The following is a 21,927-nucleotide window of genomic DNA, read 5'->3' on the forward strand; positions in this document are numbered from 1 at the left end:
ATTCAAAGTAAAAACCACACAGCCCTACATGATCTATCCCTTCTCATGTCCTACTCTTATACCTATACCTATGCCACATTGGCCTCCTTTTTATTTCTTAAACACACCCTCTTGGCCTGGTGTGGTGGCTTACGCCTGTAATCCCAGCACTTTGGGAGACCGAGGTGGGCAGGTCACTTAAAGTCAAGAGTTCAAGATTAGCCTGGCCAACAAGATAAAACCCCGTCTCTACTAAAAAGTACAAAAATTGGCTGATCGTGGCCGGGCGTAGTGGCTCACACCTGTAATCCCAGCATTTTGGGAGGTCGAGGTGGGTGGATCATCTGAGGTCAGGAGTTCAAGACCATCCTGGCTAATACAGTGAAACCCTGCCTCTACTAAAAATACAAAAATTTAGCAGGGCATGGTGGCGGGCACCTGTAATCCCAGTTACCTGGGAGGCTGAGGCAGGAGAATCGCTTGAACCCGGGAAGCGGAGGTTGCAGTGAGCCAAGATTGTGCCACTGCACTAAAGCCAGGGCAACAGATAGGGAGACTCCAGTCTCAAAACAAAACAAAACAAAACAAAGCAAAAAACAAAAATTAGCCAGGCGTGGTGGTGCGCACCTGTAATTTCAGCTTGTCGGGAGGCTGAGGCAGGAGAATCGCTTGAATCCAGTAGGTGGAGGTTGCCGTGAGCAGAGATCAAGCCACTGCACTCCAGCCTGGGCAACAGTGACTCCGTCTCAAAAAATAAAAATGGAATAAAAAATAAAATAAATACATAGATAAATACACCCTCCTGGCTGAGGGACTCTGCACTATTCCCTCTGCCTGAAGTACCCCCTTTCTCCAGAAATCTGCACGACTGACTCACTCATTTCCTTCATGTGTTTACTCAAGTCAACTCTGAAGCCTACTCTGCCTGCCCTATTTAAAACTACAACCCCATCCCCCTTTCCTGTTTTTCCTCCACACCAATCATTCCCTTCTAACATACTACAGAATTTACTAATTTTGTTCATGTCTATCTCCTCCCACTTGACTGTAAGCTCTATGACTATCTATTAATGAAGTATCTACTAATTAATTCAATTAATTGAATACTGCTATTAGGTGCCAAGTACTGTGCTAAGCAATGGAGCTACAAGATGATTGAAACTGCTTGTAGGACTCGTGAGGGAAGAAATCCCACTGACAATAAATGTATCTCATTTAGTGAATGCTTTTCCAGACATGATGGCTAACACTAAAACAGACTCAGTTCTGCATGCAGTATTTCATTTAACCCTTACCGAAACCTACACGGTGACTATCAGCAGCCTCATCATAAAGCATAAAAAACAGGATTTCAAGGCTGGGCAATGGCAGAGTCAGGATCTGAACCACGGTATCGACAATGAGAACGGTGAGTAACGTCAAATGCGAGAAATATTTAGGACTTAGGCTAACAAAGACTAAGGCAAAGATAGGATGTGGGGGCCGAGGGAGGGGGGAAGTGACTCCTGAGTTTTGATTGGGGTAGACTAAAGCGCAGTGAGGCCTAAGAGAAGGATAAAGCGCAAAGTGGGGCTGGGATGGAGGTGCCCGCGGACCGCCCAGGGATATGGTCCATCTCCAGGGGAACCGAGAGGCGGCTCCGCACCCTCCCCCGCTCGCCGCCGCCCCGGTCCTGGAGATGCTGGGAGAAGACAAGCACGGGAAGAGCAGGAGGTGGGTTCCGTTCCCCTCCCTCTTGAGTCTCTTCAGCAGCAGCTGCAGGAAGGGCGTGGGGGACCGCGAGACAAAGAGCGCGCAGGCACCGCCTCTGTCCGGGTGGCCCCTTTAAGAGGCGCGCGCCCAGCTTCCAGCCCGCCTTGTATGCAAATATAGCGGCGCGGCGGGAGCGCGCGGCTGATACCCGGGACTGGGCTGCAGCGGTTAGTCCTCTCCCGGCCGCCGTCGCCTCCGACATATTGCCCGCAGGAGCTGCGGCGGCGAAACGGAGAGCGCCGGGGGGAGGAGATGGGTGAGCAGAGCAGCTCAGGCTCGGCCTGGCAACTAGTGGGCGCGCGGGTTAGGATGGCCAGGCTGCTAATTGCTGCCCCACGCGGACAGGAGCCCGGTGACGGGAGGGGGAGGGGATGCGAGTGCAGACGGGATCCCGCCCCCTCCTGTCGTTTTGCGGAGTGGGGCCTCTGTTGTGGGGGCGGGACATTGGGTGGTGGGCGGGGCTTCTAAGAGGGATCCCTGTGGGGGCTTGGGCTTTGGTGAGGACCCGCTCGTCGGGACTAGAAAGGGGGCGGGGCTTACCAGTGGGCGTGGCTTCAGCGCTAAGGGCGGAGCTTCTGGGGTGGGGCGCTAGTGCAGTCGGAGTTTCTGGGCTGGAGGGGCTTACACGGGAGGCGGTGGGGCGGGGAGACTTCAGACTGAGGGAGCCCATTCTGGAGTGGGGCTTCTGGGCTGAGAGGGCTTTTACTGGCTTGTGAGCGGGCTTTCTGGACTGACAGTTGTGTGTAGGCGGAGCTTCTGGGCTGAGGGGCTTTATGTGGGTGCAGAGCTTCTAAAGAGAGGAGAGTGGGTGTGGGCAGAGCGTCTGGACTAATGGTGTTTGTGTGGGATTTTCTAAGCCAAGTATCATAGCGTATGAACAGAGCTTCTGGTCTGGGGGTTTATGGAGGGCAGAGCTTTTCGCCAGGTACTTTTTAGAGACTTGTGGAGGTTTATAATTTTGGGCATACATCCAGGCCCAAAATTGGCTCCGAAGTGTGGGAAACGCTTCCGAGCTGAGATGCTACGGCAGGGGGTGTATGTGAATGCAGGCTGCTGTGTTACTGTGAAGAGGTATGAACAGGTTATAACTTTTTAAAAATATGTATATATATATTTTTAATAGAGACCGGATTTCGCCATGTTGCCCAGGCTGGTTTCCAACTCCTGGCCTCAAGCGATCTTCCATCCTCAGCTTCCCAAAGTGCTGAGATTATAGTCGTGAGCCACCGCACCCAATCAGGTTGTGACTTTTGTAGGTGCTTGGGAGCTTTGTGCAGAACTTTTGTGCAAAGTGGTGCATGGGAGCTTGGGCTAGACTGGTCAGCCTCGTAGGTCCAGTTTTCGGTCCACAGCCACAGCATTCTCCCAGCCATGTCCTTGACCCTTTATTTAGGCCCTGGGTCCTGCCCATGAGATCCCAGAATACCCTTTGAGCTGAATCATGGGGCCCTGGAGGAAAAAGCTGTCCCAAAGGTACCCAGAGTTATAGACCTCCAGAAACATATGTCTGTGGGGCCCAATGTGTACCAGAGTTGAGAGCACAATACCCAGCCACGATACTGTGACAGAGTGTAAACTGAGTTTCCTAATGTGTGAAAAACTTACCTTGCTGGGTTCGTTCACTCATCAGCATATACTTGCTGGGCACTGTGGTAGGGGATATAACAGTGAAAAAGACAGATAAGGTAACTGACTTCATTGACCTTCCATTGTGATAGGACAGACAAGCAATAAGCACGTTAACAAATGAATAAGATAATTTCAGAGAGAGAATTGTAGTGGAAAAAAAGAATAAAATTGCAGAGAGAGTGATGGGGAGGGTTACTTCAAAACTTCAGAAATGGCAGTCAGGGAAAGACTTTCCAGATAGGATACAGTAAGTGCTAGAGGTAGCAATGAGCTTGGCTTGCTGAAGAAAGAAAGATCAAGATGTTTAGAGCATGGGGCGGATGGTAGAGGGTGGGCATGAGGTAGAGAATGATAGGGGATGAAGCTGAAGATGAAAGAAGAGGCCAGATCATAGGTCTCAGTGAGGATTAAATGATAAAGTGAGATACTAGGTGACTGGTAGCTGGTATCATCACTGCTGTTATCCTTGATATATGCCCCCTGGCTTGAGGCTCTATGTTATGTTGAGCCCCACAGGAGGACGAAGAGGTCCCAACAGGACATCTTACTGTCGAAATCCACTCTGTGAGCCAGGATCCTCGGGGGGCTCTAGTGGAAGCCACACTTCCAGCGCATCGGTGACCAGTGTTCGTTCCCGCACCAGGTAAACCACCTCTCTGTCTCGCCCCTCACTCTGGCCTCACAGGGACAGTGTGGACAGGGCTCTCTCTGACTGGATTCTAAGGTGTAAAATCCTAGATTCCAGTGGGGGCTTAGAGGGGAGTGAGCAGCAGAAAAGACCCAGAGGGAGCTCAGTTGAGGGTAATCACTTGGACAGATGCAGTGGGACATGGTAGAATAAATCCAAAGGCCTGGATTCTAATTACAGTTCTGCTCCAGTTTTGCTGATGGCTTGGACAAGTTGCCTCCCCTCTCTGGGCCTCCTTTTCCTCATCTGTAAGACGGACCTAATAATTCTTTCTCTCCTAGGGGGTGTTGGAAGACCTGAATAAGATTAGGGATAGGAAAAGGCTTTGTCGGGTTCCTTTGTCTGACAGTGTTAGGAAGACCCTGTCCTTGCTATAAGCTGCTTTTCTGATCTTATCCCACAATCCTTTGCCTCAGAAGCCCTTCCTGGTAGGATTCTCAGGTCAGCCATTGATGTTGTTCTCTCTTCACTGCCAGGAGCAGTTCTGGAACAGGCCTCTCCAGCCCCCCTCTGGCCACCCAAACGGTTGTGCCTCTACAGCATTGCAAGATCCCCGAGCTGCCAGTCCAGGCCAGCATTCTGTTTGAGTTGCAGCTCTTTTTCTGCCAGCTCATAGCACTGTTCGTCCACTACATCAACATCTACAAGACAGTGTGGTGGTATCCACCTTCCCACCCACCCTCCCACACCTCCCTGGTAGGTACTCAACAAGGGTGTGTGTGTGTGCGCGTTTCTTTTGGTTTCAGTTTAGCATAGCCTACTAAGCACCACAGTGCGCTTGCCTCCATGCCGAACATGGAAGGTGCTGAAGGAACAGGAAACTGATGATTCACTGAACACTCCTAGTGTGTTTAGTAGCACATTGGGCACTGTTAAGTGTGTCGGAGATGAATCTGACGAAGATTTTACCTAAAGGAGCTCAGAGTCTTTTTTTTTTTTTCTGAGATAGAGTTTCGCTGTTGTTGCCCAGGCCTGAGTGGAATAGCGCAATCTCAGCTCACTGCAGCCTCCACCTCCCAGTTTCAAGTGATTCTGCTGCCTCAGTCTCCTGAGTAGCTGGGATTACAGGCATGCGCCACCATGTCTGGCTAATTTTGTATTTTTGGTAGAGACAGGGTTTCACCATGTTGGTCAGGCCAGTCTCGAACTCCTGACCTCAAATGATCCACCCACCTCAGCCTACCAAAGTGCTGGGATTACAAGCATGAGCCACCGCGCCCGTCCAGGAGCTGAGTCTTAATCCGGTAGTGGAGATGAACCATGGGCGTACATGAGTGCTTCAAGGGGAGGAAAGACTTCAGTGCAGAAACAGTATAGGGACAGGGGCATGTGTGAGCAGAGCAAGAGGGCTCACATACCACTCTCTTATCCCCAGGGACTGTCCCACTTCCCTTCTTGGGGTCCTGTTCTACTCCTCTAGGTAATTTCCTGGCCTGACTCAGCTGGAGGCCGATGAAGGTCAGATAATGGGGACAGTCTCTGTGGAAAGAAATAGGCAGGGGGAGGTGGGTATGAAAAAAGCCTGCATATGGGCAAGGGGCCCACATGACCCCCAGGCCTCTGCCCCCTGACAGAACTTCCACCTGATCGACTTCAACTTGCTGATGGTGACCACCATTGTTCTGGGCCGCCGCTTCATTGGGTCCATCGTGAAGGAGGTGATTGGGTCCTAGAGGCTGGCCAGGGACTTTGGGATTCCCCGTTTCCCCTGGGGATGCCAAGGAAACATGCCCAGCCCTTCAGCCTTAGGGTATTTCCTTGGGGCTCCCTTTGGACTTGGTTGAAGAACATTAGTTACATCCCATCTTGGAGTTTACTGGGTATCAAAGAGAAGGATTTACCTTGCCAGGTTCTGCCCAGCCTGCTGTGCCACCTCTCCCTGGGTGGGATCACAGGTCATGCTGGGTGGGATTTGGGCACAGCCCCTTCGGCCTCCATCCAAGGCCCCATCCCGTCCTATCTTGCCCTGACCCAGGCTTCTCAGAGGGGGAAGGTCTCCCTCTTTCGCTCCATCCTGCTGTTCCTCACCCGCTTCACCGTTCTCACGGCAACAGGCTGGAGTCTGTGCCGATCCCTCATCCACCTCTTCAGGACCTACTCCTTCCTGAACCTCCTGTTCCTCTGCTATCCGTGAGTACCCCTCACTGCCCAGCACCTGGCCCCTGACCTCTGCCCTGACCATGGCTGGCTTACCAGGCCTCCATATCTGGAAGATCGGAGGCAGGTAGCAACATCCCCTCACATTGTCTGGTGACACCCACTGAGGTCAGGATAATTAGCCTTTTTTTGCAGAAGAAACTGAGGTGGCATAATTTACCCAGCTGTCACTATGGGGGAGGTCAGAATGGGACTCAGATCTGCATATATATCCCAAAGGAACATTCCCAAGAGGGAGTGCATGGGCTTTGCCTCCCTCACTCTTCCTTTCACCTCTCTCTGGTTCTTTCCCTTTGTCTTTGTCTCTCTTTGTGTATCTCAGTGCTTGTGTAATCTCTTGGTATCTCCCCGAGTCTGTGTGCCAGCAAACAGCTGCGTGGTTGCATGTCTCTGGGTGTCTATGCATGAAGCATGTGTATGTGCCTGCATATGCATGTGTATATGTCTTTGTGCCTGTTTTTACTCTCTTTCTCCATCTCACCAGACCCTAGATTGTTGAGGATGGACAGACTGTGTCGGGGATGTGCCCAGGACTGCCCCTTTGTGGCTTTGCATCGGGCAGAACTTTGGTGAGGTGTTGGATCTGGCTGCTTCTGGGGCAGGCTCCTGGCTGCCTGAGCATTAACAGTCATTTCCCAACCGCCAGGTTTTCTGGTTCACAGAATTCCTCAAGCTGGGTCAATCCTGGTCTCTGGGAAGCTTCGGAGCTGGCACCTCCCCCTTTCTACCCTGCATGTCCAAAAAGACACTGGCACAGAAGCCCTGTCACACTTGCTTCAGTTATATCTACTTTTTAATTACAAGAGTGACATGTGGCCAGGTGCAGTAGCACACATCCGTAATCCCAGCTCTTTGGGAGGCCAAGGCGGGCAGATTGTTTGAATCCAGGGGTTTGAGACCAGCCTGGGCAACATGGAGAAACCCTGTCTACTAAAAACATAAAAAATTAGCCAGGTGTGGTGAGGCATGCCTATAGTCCCAGCTACTCAGGAAGCTGAGGTGGGAGAATCACCTGAGCTCAGGAGGTCGAGGCTGCAGTGAGCCAAAATTGTGCCACTGTACTCTAGCCTAAGCAACTGGAGTGAGGTCCTGTATCAAAAAAAGAGTGACACGTGTGTCTTATAAAAACAGTAAGCTTTACAGAAGCTTTTAACATGGAAAAAGAAAGTCCCACATAGTCTTATTCCCCCAGAAGTCCATTACTGGCAGCATATTTTCCCAAAATATTTTCTGTGCAAGTACACACACATGCAGTTTTTTTGTTTGTTTTTGAGATAGAGTCTTATGTCACCTGGGCTGGAGTGCAGTGGCACAATCTTGGCTCACTGCAACCTCTGCCTACTGGGTTCAAGCAATTTTCCTGCCTCAGCCTCCCAAGTAACTGGGATTACAGGTGCCCACCACCATGCCTGGCTACTTTTTGTATTTTTAGTAGAGATGGGGTTTCACCATGTTGGCCAGCTGGTCTCAAACTCCTGGCCTCAAGTGATCTGCCCACCTCGTCCTCCCAAAGTGCTGGGATTACAGGTGTGAGCCACAGTGCCTGGCCACATGCAGTTTTTTAAAAAACAAAAATGGTATTATGCTATGCATGATGTACAGTTTACCACACTTTTTACTTAATCATATAATGGATATTTTTCTATGCCAATACATATGGGTCTGTCTCATTTTATTTTATTTTAGAGATGAGGGTCTTGCTGTATTGCCCAGGCTGGAGTGCAGTGGCTATTCACAGGTCTGTTCCCACTACTGATCAACACAGGAGTTTTGACCTGTTCTGTTTCTAACCTGGGCCAGTTCATCCCCTTCTTAGGCAATTATGTGATCCCCCACTCCCAGGAAGTCACCATATGGATGCTGAACTTTTATGCGGGCACCTCATCGGCATAGCTCATTATAGCCTAGAACTCCCCAGCTCAAGTGATCCTCCCACCTCAGCCTCCTGAGTTGCTGGGACTATGGGCATGCGCCACCATGCCCAGCTGCCTCATTTTTTTAATGGCCTCATAGTATTCTATGTTATAGAATTTTTCACAATTTATTTGTCTTCTACTGGCAAACTTTTTTTTTTTTTTTTTTGAGACGGAGTCTTGCTCTGTTGCCCAGGCTGGAGTGCAGTGGCACAATCTCGGCTAACTGCAACCTCCAACTCCTGGGTTCAAGCAATTCTCCTACCTCAGCCTCCCAAGTAGCTGGGATTACAGGCATGCTCTACCATGCCCAGCCAATTTTGTATTTGTAGTATTTTCGTATATTTAGGTTTCTCCATGTTGGTCAGGCTGGTCTTGAACGCCCAACCTCAGGTGATCTGCCCACCTCGGCCTCCCAAAATGTTGGGATTACAGGCATGAGCCACCACGCCTGGCAATTTTTTGTATTTTTAGTAGAGATGGGGTTTCACTGTGCTAGCCAGGATGGTCTCGATCTCCTGACCTCGTGATCTGCCCACCTGGGTCTCCCAAAGTGCTGAGATTACAGGCGTGAGCCACTGTGCCCAGCCTATTGGCAAACTTTTAAGTTGTTTCTAGCTTTTCCTTATTCATAACAATGAGGCATATATCTTTGCATATGTGTCCAATATTTCTGCACAGTAGATTCCCAGAAGAATTAACTACACCAAAAGATGTGTTCATTTACATTTTTCATAGATATTAACAAATTGCCCTTCGAAAGGATTGTACTGATTAGAACTTAAGAGTTGCCGGCTGGGCGTGGTGGCTCATGCCTGGAATCCTGGCACTTTGGGAGGCCGAGGCGGGTGGCTCCCAAGATCAGGAGATCGAGACCATCCTGGCTAACACGGTGAAACCCCGTTTCTACTAAAAAATACAAAAAATTAGCCAGGCGTGGTGGCGGGTGCCTGTAGTCCTAACTACTCAGGAGGCTGAGGCAGGAGAATGGTGTGAACCTGGGAGGCGGAGCTTGCAGTAAGCCCAGATCGCACCACTGCACTCCAGCCTGGGCAACAGAACGAGACTCTGTCTCAAAAAAAAAAAAAAAAAAAAGTTGCCTTAATTTGACAGTTTATGGTTACTACCTGGTGAATCTTTTCTTCCTGGATGCAGATAACACCCAGTGTCCATATTATGCTTTATTTTTCATTATTTAATTTAAAAATGTTTATTGACCAAATATAAACTTACTGTAAAAAATTGAATCCAATAGTGCTAAAAAGCTTATAATGAAAACCATTGCTGGGCACAGTAGCTCATGCCTGTGATCTCAGTGACTTGGGAGGCTGAGGGGAGAACATCACTTTAGCTGGTGAGTTTGAGGCCAAAGAAAGCCATGATCATACCAGTGCACTTCAGCCTGGACAACAGAGTGAGACCCTATCTCTAAAAATAAATAAATAAATAAATAAATAAATAAATAGGAAAACATTAGTCTCCAACCCCACCCTCCAGATTTTTAGTCCCACTCTTCAATAGCAGTCTCTTTTACTTTCTGGGTTTTATTTATTTGTTTGTTTAGAGACAGAGTCTGTAAACCTATTATCCAATTCTAAAGTGCCACTGCACTCCAGCCTGAGTGACAAGACCCTGAGACAGGGTCTGGCTCTGTTGCCCAGGCTGGAGTGCAGTGGTGCAATCTCAGCTCACTGCACCCTCTGCCTCCCAGGCTCAAGCCATCCATCCTCCCACCTCAGCCTTCTGAGTAGTTGGGACTACAGGCATGAGCCACTGTGCCTAGCCTGCTTATTCTTTTAAAAAATTTATTGATTGGCCAGGCGCGGTGGCTCACGTTTGTAATGCCAGCACTTTGGAAGGCCAAGGTGAATGAATCACTTGAGGTCAGCAGTTCAAGACCAGCCTGGCCATCATGGTGAAACCCTGTCTCTACTAAAAATACAAAAATTAGCCAGGCATGGTGGCCCACGCCTATAGTCCCAGCTACTCAGGAGGCTGAGGCAGGAGAATTGCTTGAAACTGGGAGGTGGAGGTTGCAGCGAGCTGAGTTTGCACCACTGTACTCCAGCCTGGGCAACAGAGTGAGACTCCATCTCAAAAAAAAAAAAAAATTACTGATTTATTTTAGAATTGAATAATAGGTTTACACAGTTAAAATTCAGAAGGTTTAAAAGAGTATACCATGAAAAAGTCTCCCCTTGACTGCTGCCTCCCAGCGACCCAGTTTCCTTTCCAAGAGGTAATCATCAATGTTTTTGGTTTCTTGTATATCCTGGAAACAAATGTTCTATGCATATACAAACATACCGCATACACACATGTGCAAGTATATTGATTTCCTGCAATGACAGATGATTTAGCTCACCGTCCCATCCTTACTGTTCCCAGTAATTGATAACTTTTAATATTTTTAATTTGCTATTGGCTATTTTTGTCAATAGTGTAAGTATCCCTATACTTTTTTTTCTCCATCAACAATAGTCAGTATCTTGAATCATTTTTATGTAAGACAAGAATATTAGGTACCCAACCACTTTTCCTCCCCTCTTCCTCTTTTCACTTCCTGGCAGCTGTATTTTTACTTTTATATTGTCAAGCTTGACATTCACGTTCTCCTGTGTAACCACATTTAAGCCTTCCGTTCTTTGTCTAAGTCTGATTCTGAAAATTAAAAACCAGTATGTGGCTTTGATAAAATTATGTGTATGCAGATATCATTCACTCCAGGGCCCAGTAGTATGCATGCATGATATTTCTTCTCTATAGTTACAGAGTTACAGTCTTGGACCTCTTTATTTATTTATTTTATTTTATTTTTTTTGAGATGGAGTCTTACTCTGTCACCTAGGCTGGAGTGCAGTGACGCGATCTCAGCTCACTGCAACTTCCACCTCCCAGGTTCAAGCGATTCTCCTGCCTCAGCCTCCCAAGTAGCTGGGATTACGGGTGTGCACCACCATGCCAATCTAATTTTTTGTATTTTTAGTAGAGACAGGGTTTCACCATGTTTACCAGGCTGGTCTTGAACTCCCAACCTCAAGTGATCTGCCCACCTTGGCCTCCCAAAGTGCTGGGATTACAGGCGTGAACCACTAAGCCCAGCCAGGAACTTTTTTTTTGTTTTTTGTTTTTTGTTTTTTTTGAGACGGAGTTTTGCTCTTGTGGCCCAGGCTGGAGTGCAATGGCGCCATCTCTGCTCACTGCAGCCTCCGCCTCCCTGATTCAAGCGATTCTCCTCCCTCAGCCTCCCGAGTAGCTGGGATTACAGGCATGCACCACCATACCTGGCTAATTTTGTATTTTTAGTAGAAATGGGGTTTCTCCATGTTGGTCAGGCTGGTCTCGAACTCCCAACCTCAGGTGATCCACCCACCTCGGCCTCCCAAAGTGCTGGGATTACAGGCGTGAGCCACCACGCCTGGCCGGCAGGAACATGTTTTTAAAGGATGACTTTTTTTTTTGAGACAGAGTTTCACTATTGTTGCCCAGGCTGGAGTAGCCCAGTCTCGGCTCACTGCAACCTCTGCTTCCCAGTTTCAAGTGATTCTCCTGCCTCAGCCTCCCGAGTACCTGGGACTACATGTACCTGCCACCATGCCCGGCTAATTTTTTGTATTTTTAGTAGAGATGGGGCTTCACTGTGTTAGTCAGGATGGTCTCAATCTCCTGACCTCGTGATCCATCTGCCTCAGCCTCCCAAAGTGCTGGGATTACAGGTGTGAGCCACCGCGCCCAGCCTTAAAGGACTTCTTTAAAGGGCTTGTACTCCCAACTACTCAGGAGACTGAGGTATAAGAATCACTTGAACCCAGGAGGCAGTGGTGCAATCTCAGTTTATTGCAACTTCTGCCTCCCCGGCTTAAGCCATCCTCCCACCTCAGCCTCCCAAGTAGCTGGGACTACAGGTGCAGGCTACCATGCCCAGCTAATGCCAGAGGTTACAGTGAGCTGAGATTGTTCCACTGCACTCCAGCCTGGGCAATAGAGCACTACCCTGTTTCAGACCCCCCTACACACAAATGTTCCTAGTGTCAAGGTGAAATGGTTTTTCTTACACCATCAATTACTTAAAATCATAGCACATTTTAGTTTGCTTCATATTTACATTATAACTTTCTTACATGGCTTTTTATTTTTCTTGGACTTTCTAATTGCCTTTCTTTTTTCTTATTGACAAAAGAATGATGAGCCTTCATCATATCCTCAAGTTTATCCAGCCTCTCAGTCATATTGCCTGTTGCCTGGAGTCCATTTCCTCCTCCCTACTTCCGCCACAAAGGCATCCCTCCTGGAGCCCTTCCTCCTTCTGCTGCAGTCTGGAGTGTTTGCTCTTTAGGTCTGCTGTACAGCTCTCAGCCTGGGACTTCCCTTCACTGCCCTCCTGGGTTGGACCCCCTGCTTCCTGAATCCCATGTCTTCCTCTTTCTTGGTTTTCTTATTTTGCTGGAATAAATTATCAGGTAATTTCCTTAGCAATGGGTACATTGGAGGTGTATATGTTCTGAGTCCTTGCATGTCTAAAAGTCTTTATTCTGCCCTCATACTTGATTGATGGTTTGGCTGAATGTAGATTTCTTTTTTTTCTTTTCTTATTTTTGAAACAGTCTGTCGCCCAGGCTGGAGTGCAATGGCACGATCTCAGCTCACTGCAACCTCCGCCTCCTGGGGGGTTCAAGCGATTCTCCTGCCTCAGCCTCTTGAATAACTGGGATTACAGGCACGCCACCATGCCTGGCTAATTTTTGTATTTTTAGTAGAGACGGAGTTTTACCATGTTGGTCAGGCTGGTCTCAGACTCCTGACCTTGTGACCTGTCCACTGTGGCCTCCCGAAGTGCTGGGATTACAGGTGTGAGCCATCGTGCCCGGTCTCTATGTAGATTTCTAAGTTCAAATTCACATTCTCAGAACTTTTGCAGTTATTATTCCATTGTCTCTAGTATCCAGTGTTGCTAGTGAGAAGTCTGATGCCAGTTTGAGTTTGATTCCAATTCTTTTGTAGATGACTTGTATTTTCCTTTCTGAAAGCATTGAGGAATATTCTGTTTATCTTTTGATTACTTGAAATTTCAAAGGATGTGTCTGTTGTGGGACTTTTGTCATTCATTCTATCAGGACTCTAAGGACTTTTTTAACCTGGAGATTTGAGTACTTCTTTAGCTTGGGGAAATTTTCCTCTGTTATTTCTTTGATAATAACTTCCTCTCAATTTTTTCTATTCTTTCTGGATTTCTGTTCATCAGATGGTAGACCTCATAGATTGGTCATCTTTTTCTTCTGTATTTCTCTAATAATCTCTCTTTCTCTGTATGTGCATGGCCTTCAGAGAGATTTCCTCAACTTTGTCTTCTAGCTTTTTTAGAGATTTTTTCAGCAGTCGTATTTTTCGTCTCTAAGGCCTCTACATTTGCTGATTGTTCTTTTCTCATAGCATACTATTCTTGTTTTAAAAATCTCTTACTTTCCTCAATTTTGTCTTTTCACTAGGATCAATTTTTCTGTTTCATGCTGCTTGTTTTCCAAGTATAGTTGACTTCTTTGCTTGTCTCTTTATATGTAAAAATGAAGGACTGAGTCGCAGGAGTGCATTTTCTTTCTGTCATTTAAAGGGATGGGAGCTTTGACTGGAGGCTCTAAGTACATGGGCAGGGCACACTGACTGGCAGGCTTTGCTTTGAGGATGAGTGAGTGAAATGCCAGTTGTTAGGCTTTCAGCCTCCGTAGGCCAGAAAGGGAGTGATGGGGGTTTTACTCTAAGATATCCCCATTAGAGACCTCAATTCTCAGTTCACTCAATTTCTTTAGAAAAGATTCCTTCAGGGTGTGTTGTATGAGGTGAGTAGGGGAATAAAGGGACTGACTCTTATAAGTAAACATGGGTCATTGTTTAATCCTATTTATTCAGCCCTGCTCCTCACTTCATCTTCTATCATATGTGCCCACTTCAAGCCAGAGTCTCTCTTGGGTCACTCTGGGTAGATAAGCTCCCACCTCCAGTCCAGTTCGCTCATGGCATATTCTAGACCTGTGCCACCCAGTTGATAGTTCCTAGCCCCCTGTGGTTATTGAATACGTGAAATAGGCTAGAATGAGTTGAGGTGTGCTCTAAGTGTGAAATACACACTGATTCTGAACACTCAGTACACACACACACACAAGAAAGTAGGCTGGGCATGGTGGCCCATGCCTGTAATCCCAGCACTTTGAGAGACTGAGGCAGGCGGATTGCTTGAGCTCAGGAGTTTGATACCAGCCTGGGCAACTTGACAAAATGCCATCTCTACCAAAAATACAAAAATTAGCTGGGCATGGTAGCCTGCACCTGTAGTCCCAGCTACTTGGGAGGCTGGGGTGGGAGGATGGCTTGAGCCCGGGAGGTGGAGGTCACAATGAACTGAGATTGCACCACTGCACTCTAGCCTGGGAAACAGAGCCAGACCCTGTCTCAAAAAGAAAGAAAGAAAGAAACTAAGACTGGGCACAGTGGCTCACACCTGTAATCCCAACACTTTGGGAGGCCAAGGCAGGGTAGATTGCTTGGGCCCAGGAGCTTGAGACCAGCCTGGGCAACATGGAAGAACCCTGTCTCTACAAAAAATATAAAAATTAGTTGGGCATGGTGGCACACACCTGAAGTACCAGCTACTTGAGAGGTCAGAGGATTGAGACCCCATCTCAAAAAAAAAAAAAGGCCAGGTGTGGTGGCTCACGCCTGTAATGCCAGAACTTTGGGAAGCCAAAGCAGGCGGACCACCTGAGGTCAGGAGTTCGAGACCAGCCTGACCAACATGGTGAAACCCCATCTCTACTAAAAACACAAAATTAGCCGGCGTGGTGGTGCATGCTTGTAATCCCAGCTACTCGGGAGGCTGAGGCAGGAGAATCGCTTGAACCCGGGAGGGGAAGGCTGCAGTGAGCTGAGATCATGCCACTGCACTCCAGCCTGGGCAACAAGAGTGAAACTCTGTCTCAAAAAAAATATATAATAATAATAATTTCATCTCTTTTATTGTTATTTTGGTGGGGGGGATGAAGTCTGTTACCCAGGCTGGAGTGCAGTGGTGCGATCTCCGCTCACTACAAGCTCCGCCTCCCGGGTTCACGCTGTTCTCCTGCCTCAGCCTCCAGAGTAGCTAGGACTACAGGCGCCCGCCACTACGGTCCGGCTATTTTTTTAATTTTTAGTAGAGACGGGGTTTCACCGTGTTAGCCAGGATCGTCTCGATCTCCTGACCTCATGATTCGCTCGCATCGACCTCCCAAAGTGCTGGGATTACAGGCAAAAGCCACTGGGCCCGGCCCATCTCTTTTTTAATGTGGCTAAATTCTGTGACTCTGGTGGCGGGCACCTGTAGTCCCAGCTACTCAGGAGGCTGAGGCAGGAGAATGGCGTGAACCCAGGAGGTGGAGCTTGCAGTGAGCTGAGATCACGCCTCTGCACTCCAGCCTGGGCAACAGAGCCAGACTCTGTCTCAAAAAAAAAAAAGAAAAAATTATGTGACTCATCTTTCTGTTGGAAAGCAATGCTCTAGACGATGGCTGCTGCTTCGTCTGTTAGCATGTTTCCATCTGCTTTCTAAGTTTGTCAGAATCATTTGTGCACTGATGACCTTCACTCCCATTTTATTTTTTTGCTGATAACACATTTATTTTCTACTGCGATAGACTCTCATGTAGGGTGGAGGAGATGGGAGGGAATCTGCTATCGTGCATATGAAGCTGCTTCTAACTTCTAACCTGTCAGAGCAGTCTGTCACCAAATAATTTATCATAGGATCTATCTGCAGTCCTTCTTAGAGACAAAGCCAGTGAGATTCTTTAAGTTTAGGTGGAGACCCTTGTATGTTCACAAAGGTGCCCCCACCCCCTCATTACCACAAGATATCCTGAAGAGTATTTCGGGAATCCCATTTTAGTCTTTTTTCCTGTCCCCATAGAATCACTGGCCTCTTCCTTTTCTAGTCATAATTCTATTAATCATCTATTCTGGGCTGGAAACTATGCTAGGGGTTGTTGTAGAACTAAAAGACAGTATTTATGAGAACACTAGTGTGATACCTTGCTGAGAGTGGGATCAATACAAGCTATGTAATTTAGGGCAAGTTTTAAGGAAACTGAGGCTCATAGAGGTTAAATAACTGGCCGTAAATCACAGAGCTAGTCAAGTGGCAGAGCTGGAATTTTTTTTTTTTTTTTTTTTTAAGGCAGGGTCTCATTCTGTCACCCAGGCTGGAGTGCAGTGGTATGATCTCAGCTCATTGCAGCCTTAAACCCTGCTAGGATCAGGTGATCTTCCCACCTCCACCTCCCAAATAGCTGGGACTATAGGCATACAGTCCAGCTACTTTTTGTATTTTTTGTAGAGACAAGGGTTTCACCATCTTGCCCAGGCTGGTCTTGATCTCCTGGCTCAAGCAGTTTCTCTACCTCTGCCTCCCAAAGTGCTGGGATTACAGGTTTGAACTACCATACCCAGCCCAGAGCTGGGATTTTGATGCAGGCCTATTTGACTCTAAAGGTTATGCTCTTGACCATAGTTCTGGTTTTATATTCTGGACTGTACAGTAGAATTGACCACAATTCTCTAAGTTATTTTATTTAGCCTTACCACAGAAAAAATGGTAGCATCCGTATTTTATAGATTGGAAAACAGAAACCCAGGGAGGCTAAATGACTTGCCAGGGACACTCAGATATTTCTTCTTGGGACCCCCAGAAAAAAGTAAAAGGAAATTTTTCTTTTCTTTTAGACGGGGTCTCACTCTTGTCCAGGCTGGAGTGCAGTGGTGTGATCTTGGCTTACTGCAACCTCTGCCTCCTGAAATGTAACATTGTCAGCCAAATGCGGTGGCTCACGCCTGTAATCCCAGCACTTTGGGAGGCAGAGGCAGGTGGAGGTCAGGAGTTCAAGACCAGTATGGCCAACATGGTGAAACCCCATCTCTACAAAAATACAGAAATTAGCCGGGCATGATGGCGGGTGGCTGTAATCCCAGCTGCTCAGGAGACTGAGGTGGGAGAATCGCTTGAACCCAGGAGGCGGAGGTTGCAGTGCGCCAAGATCACACCACTGCACCACTCCAGCCTGGGCAACAGAGTGAGACTCTGTCTCAAAAAAAAAAAAAAAAAAACAAGACACGTAGCATTGTGATCAGCCCTAACTCGTTGGGGCAGCCCAGGAACTCTTGTGGGGATGTGTAAGTCTGAGGACCTGGGGAAATTGAGAGGTCGCAAGCTGAAAAAGAGAATGTTTATAAAAGGCCCTACTATGATGGGCATGGCACTTACCCACTTTTTGAATTACTCTTCTAGACTATGGGCCCATCTAGTTTTCTCCTCATACAATAGCAGCCACGCACAAAAACTCCTTGACTAATTAGCTTGAGCCCTGCTCTCAGGGTGCTGCTCAGGGGGAAGGATTTGTTCTGTTTAAGGGCCCATTTCAGTGCCTGGTACGTAATAGACACATAAATATTTGTTCCTGAACTGTGCTTCTCTGCAAACTAAATAACAACTCATTACTTATACCTCTCTTGTGTGTGCAGGTTTTTTGTGTGTGGTTTTGTTTTTTTTTTTTTGAGACAAAGTTTTACTCTGCCCCCCAGGCTGGAGTGCAGTGGCACAACCACTGGTCACTGCAGCCTGAACCTCCTAGGCTGAGGTGATACTCCCACCTCGGCCTGAGTAGCTGGGACTACAGGCGTGTACCACCATACACGCCTAATTTTTTGTTTTTGTTTTTTGTTTGGGTTTTTTTTTTTTTTTTGAGACGGAGTCTTGCTCGGTCGCCCAGGCTGGGGTGCAGTGGCCCGATCTCGGCTCACTGCAAGCTCTGCCTCCCGGGTTCACGCCATTCTCCTGCCTCAGCCTCCCAAGTAGCTGGGACTATAGGCGCCCGCCACCACGCCCGGCTAATTTTTTGTATTTTTAGTAGAGACAGGGTTTCACCGTGTTAGCCAGGATGGTCTCGATCTCCTGACCTTGTGATCCGCCCACCTGGGCCTCTCAAAGTGCTAGGATTACAGGCGTGAACCACCGCGCCCGGCTGTTTTGGTTTTTTTTGTTTTTGAGATGGAGTCTCACTCTGTCGCCCAGGCTGGAGTGCAGTGGCGTGATCTCGGCTTACTGCAAGCTCCACCTCCCGGGTTCACGCCATTCTTCTGCCTCAGACTCCCAAGTAGCTGGGACCACAGGCACCCGTCACCACACCCGGCTAATTTGTTGTATTTTTTAGTAGAGACGGACAGGGTTTCACTGTGTTAGCCAGGATGGTCTTGATCTCCTGACCTCGTGATCCACCCGTCTCGGCCTCCCACAGTGCTGGGATTACAGGCATGAGCCACTGCACCCGGCCCATACCCTCCTAATTTTTTTTTTTTTTTTTTTGTTTCTTTAAGACAAGAGTCTCGCTCTGACACCCAGGCTAGAGTACCGTGGTGCGATCTCGGCTCACTGCAACCTCCACCTCCCGGGTTCATGCCATTCTCCTGCCTCAGCCTCCCGAGTAGCTGAGACTACAGGCGCTCACCACAATGCCCAGCTAATTTTTTGTATTTTTAGTAGAGACAGGGTTTCACCGTGTTAGCCAGGAGGGTCTCAATCTCCTGACCTTGTGATCTGCCTGCCTCGACCTCCCAAAGTTCTGGGATTACAGGTGTGAACCTCCATGCCCGGCCACCCGCCTAATTTTTAAATTTGTTTTGTAGAGATGGGGTCTCACTATGTTGTCCAGGCTGGTCTTGAACTCCTGGGCTCATGTGATCTTCCCACCTCGGCCTCCCAAAGTGCTGGGATTATAGACGTGAGCTACTGTGTTTGTCCTCTTTGTACACTTTTAACTAATCACTCATAATGGTTTGTTGAGTACGTGCCTTGATCTTTGGTACCAAACAGTTCTGATTTTGAGCCCCACCCCCACCTGCCCTATCACTTCCTTACTAATTGTGTAAGCTTTGGGAATTTACTTCCCCTTTCAGAGCCACAACTTCCTCAGCTGAAAAGGGGACAAAGTAATAGTACCTAATGCATAGTATTATGAGAAAAGAGTTTGCCTGAAAGCATTCGGTACAGTGCCTGGAACATAGGCTGTGCCCAGCGAATGTGGGCTGTTGCTGTTGTGAGTCATCTCTAGGCTGCGAGTGCAGGGACTTGCTTCTTGCTTCCTACTGTATCCCCAGTGTCAGCATTTCTGCTGTACCCCCAGTGCTTGGCACGTACCAAGTGGTAATACGTGTGCTAAATGACTGGCCCTTGGATGGGAGGGTGGATGGATGGAAGGTCTGGTAAATTCTCCCCTCTGGGCAGCCAGGAGAGCTGAGGCCCATGGAGGAAAGAAGATCCCCTCAGTGGCTGGGAATTGGGATCCTGGCCCATGGACAGGCCTTCCCTCACCACTGTCTTCCCCAGCAGGTTTGGGATGTACATTCCGTTCCTGCAGCTGAATTGCGACCTCCGCAAGACAAGCCTCTTCAACCACATGGCCTCCATGGGGCCCCGGGAGGCGGTCAGCGGCCTGGCGAAGAGCCGGGACTACCTCCTGACACTGCGGGAGACATGGAAGCAGCACACGAGACAGCTGTATGGCCCAGACGCCATGCCCACCCATGCCTGCTGCCTGTCGCCCAGCCTCATCCGCAGTGAGGTGGAGTTCCTCAAGATGGACTTCAACTGGCGCATGAAGGAAGTGCTTGTCAGCTCCATGCTGAGTGCCTACTATGTGGCCTTTGTGCCTGTCTGGTTCGTGAAGGTGCGTAGCTCAAACCAGGGAGGGAAAGGGCCTAGCTGGGACCTTTCCCTGCTGCCTGCCTATGTGATTTCTCCTGCTGGCCTAACTCTGCTGTTTTTGATGTGATTTCCCATCTGTTCTCCTCTGGAGGACTGGAGCGACTACTGCCTGGAGTGCAGTGGCACAACCATGGGTCACTGAAGCCTCAACCTTCTGGTCTCAAGTGATCCTCCTGTCTCAGCCTCTTGAGTAGCTGGGACTACAGGCATAAGCCACCATGCCCAGCTAATTTTTAAATTTTTTATAGAGATGGAGTCTCACTATGCTGCCCAAGCTGATCTCAGAATTCCTGGTCTTAAGTGGTCCTCCTGCCTCAGCTTCCCAACGTGTTGGGATTACAGGCATGAGCCACTACATCCGGCCTGTGTCCATTTTATTTTACTTTTCTTATTTTTTATTTTATTTTATTTTTTTGAGACAGAGTCTCCTTGTGTCAGTCAGGTGAGTACTGGCACGATCTCGGCTAACTGCAACCTCCGCCTCCCGGGTTCAAGCAATTCTCCTGCATCAGCCTCCCAAGTAGCTGGGATTATAGACATGTGCCACCATGCCCAACTGATTTTTGTATTTTTAGTAGAGATGGGGTTTCACCATTTTGGCCAGTCTGGTCTCAAACTCCTGGCCCCAACTGATCCACCCACCTTGGCCTCCCAAAGTGTTGGGATTACAGGCATGAGCCACCACACCCCAGCCTGTGTCCATTTTAGATTGCAGATAACTAGATTCACTGAAGGGAAGTGACCTGTCCAACGTCACCCAGCCAATGAGGGAGACATGGCATTGTTATTCATAATACTTGATTACAAAGACTAGTGAGTTTGTATTTCAGCAATTGTTGTGACACAGACATGTCACAATGTCTGGCTTTATCATTTAGTAAGGAAGCCAGTGTTCATCCAGATTTGAGTGACCCCAAAAGCCTGTGCTGTCTTTTATTGCTTATATGGTCTCCTGGGAAGGTACCTCCTTAGCTGCAAACTGCAGTGGGCTTGAGAGAACTTAATGTCTTTTTTTTTTTTTAGACGGAGTCTCGCTCTGTCGCCCAGGCTGGAGTGCAGTGGTGTGATCTTGGCTTACTGCACCCTCCACTTCCCAGGTTCAAGCAATTCTCCTGCCTCAGCCTCCCAAGTAGCTGGGATTATAGGCGTGTACCACCACACCCAACTAATTTCTGTATTTTTAGTAGAGACGGGGTGTCACCATGTTGGCCAGGCTGGTCTTGAACTCCTGACCTCAGGTGATCCACCCACCTCAGGCCTCCCAAAGTGCTGGGATTATAGATGTGAGCCACTGCACTGGGCCTAGTAGTTGCTCTATCCTCATTTGACAAATGAGGAAACTAAAGCACAGAGAAGGTAAATGAGTTGCCCAATGTCACATAGTAAATAAGCGAAAGAGCCAAGATTTGAATTCAGATCTCTTGGACCCCAGAGCCTGTTCTCTGGCTCAGAGTGGTGGGCAGTAGGAGCAAATTTCCTTGTAGAAAACCAACTAGTGGGCACAGGGCCTAAGCCGCCTTTGTTGGGTGTTTGATTCTTGGTTTCGGGCTATTCTGAGGTCTCCCCAGGACTGTCCTAACCTCTCAGTCAGGTAGAATCAGGGAGGGAAAGGGAATGAGGCCATTATGGGGATCCCAGGCCTCACCCACCTTCTGCTACCCCCAGAACACACATTACTATGACAAGCGCTGGTCCTGTGAACTCTTCCTGCTGGTGTCCATCAGCACCTCTGTGATCCTCATGCAGCACCTGCTGCCTGCCAGCTACTGTGACCTGCTGCACAAGGCTGCCGCCCATCTGGGCTGTTGGCAGAAGGTGGACCCAGCACTGTGCTCCAACGTGCTGCAGCACCCGTGAGTCACCCTACCCTGCTTGGCCCAATCCCAGCCCTTCTGGTCAGCATCTGGAGTCACTTGTCCACCTGCTGATTAACGTATTCAGTTAGCAAATAGTTATTGAGCGTATCTTGTATATTAGGCCAAGCGTCCAGGGTGGGGTATGGTGGGGCCTGACACACATGTTCCCTG

At 48.4% G+C, this 21,927-nt stretch overlaps 1 protein-coding gene across 5 annotated transcripts in view; it reads left to right on the forward strand.

Annotated features, from left to right (window-relative positions):
* The first annotated feature begins 962 nt into the window (after window positions 1–962).
* TMEM39B (transmembrane protein 39B) overlaps window positions 963–21,927 on the forward strand; it is a 29,378-nt gene continuing 8,413 nt past the window's right edge. The window contains exons 1-7 of one of the 5 annotated variants that reach the window (XM_025359875.1): window positions 963–1,387; window positions 3,877–4,003; window positions 4,525–4,744; window positions 5,623–5,706; window positions 6,024–6,178; window positions 19,526–19,862; window positions 21,566–21,753. In XM_025359875.1, coding sequence (XP_025215660.1) covers window positions 1,216–1,387; window positions 3,877–4,003; window positions 4,525–4,744; window positions 5,623–5,706; window positions 6,024–6,178; window positions 19,526–19,862; window positions 21,566–21,753 — 1,283 coding nt within the window. In that variant the 5' untranslated portion in view covers window positions 963–1,215. Of the gene's footprint in view, window positions 1,388–1,718; window positions 1,988–3,876; window positions 4,004–4,524; window positions 4,745–4,996; window positions 5,117–5,622; window positions 5,707–6,023; window positions 6,179–19,522; window positions 19,863–21,565; window positions 21,754–21,927 lie in introns of those variants that run through there. The other 4 variants (XM_025359886.1, XM_025359913.1, XM_025359905.1 and 1 more) reach the window with 4 other exon arrangements.

The sequence above is a fragment of the Theropithecus gelada genome, chromosome 1 (genome assembly GCF_003255815.1).
Source record: "Theropithecus gelada isolate Dixy chromosome 1, Tgel_1.0, whole genome shotgun sequence".
NCBI lineage: Eukaryota > Metazoa > Chordata > Mammalia > Primates > Cercopithecidae > Theropithecus > Theropithecus gelada.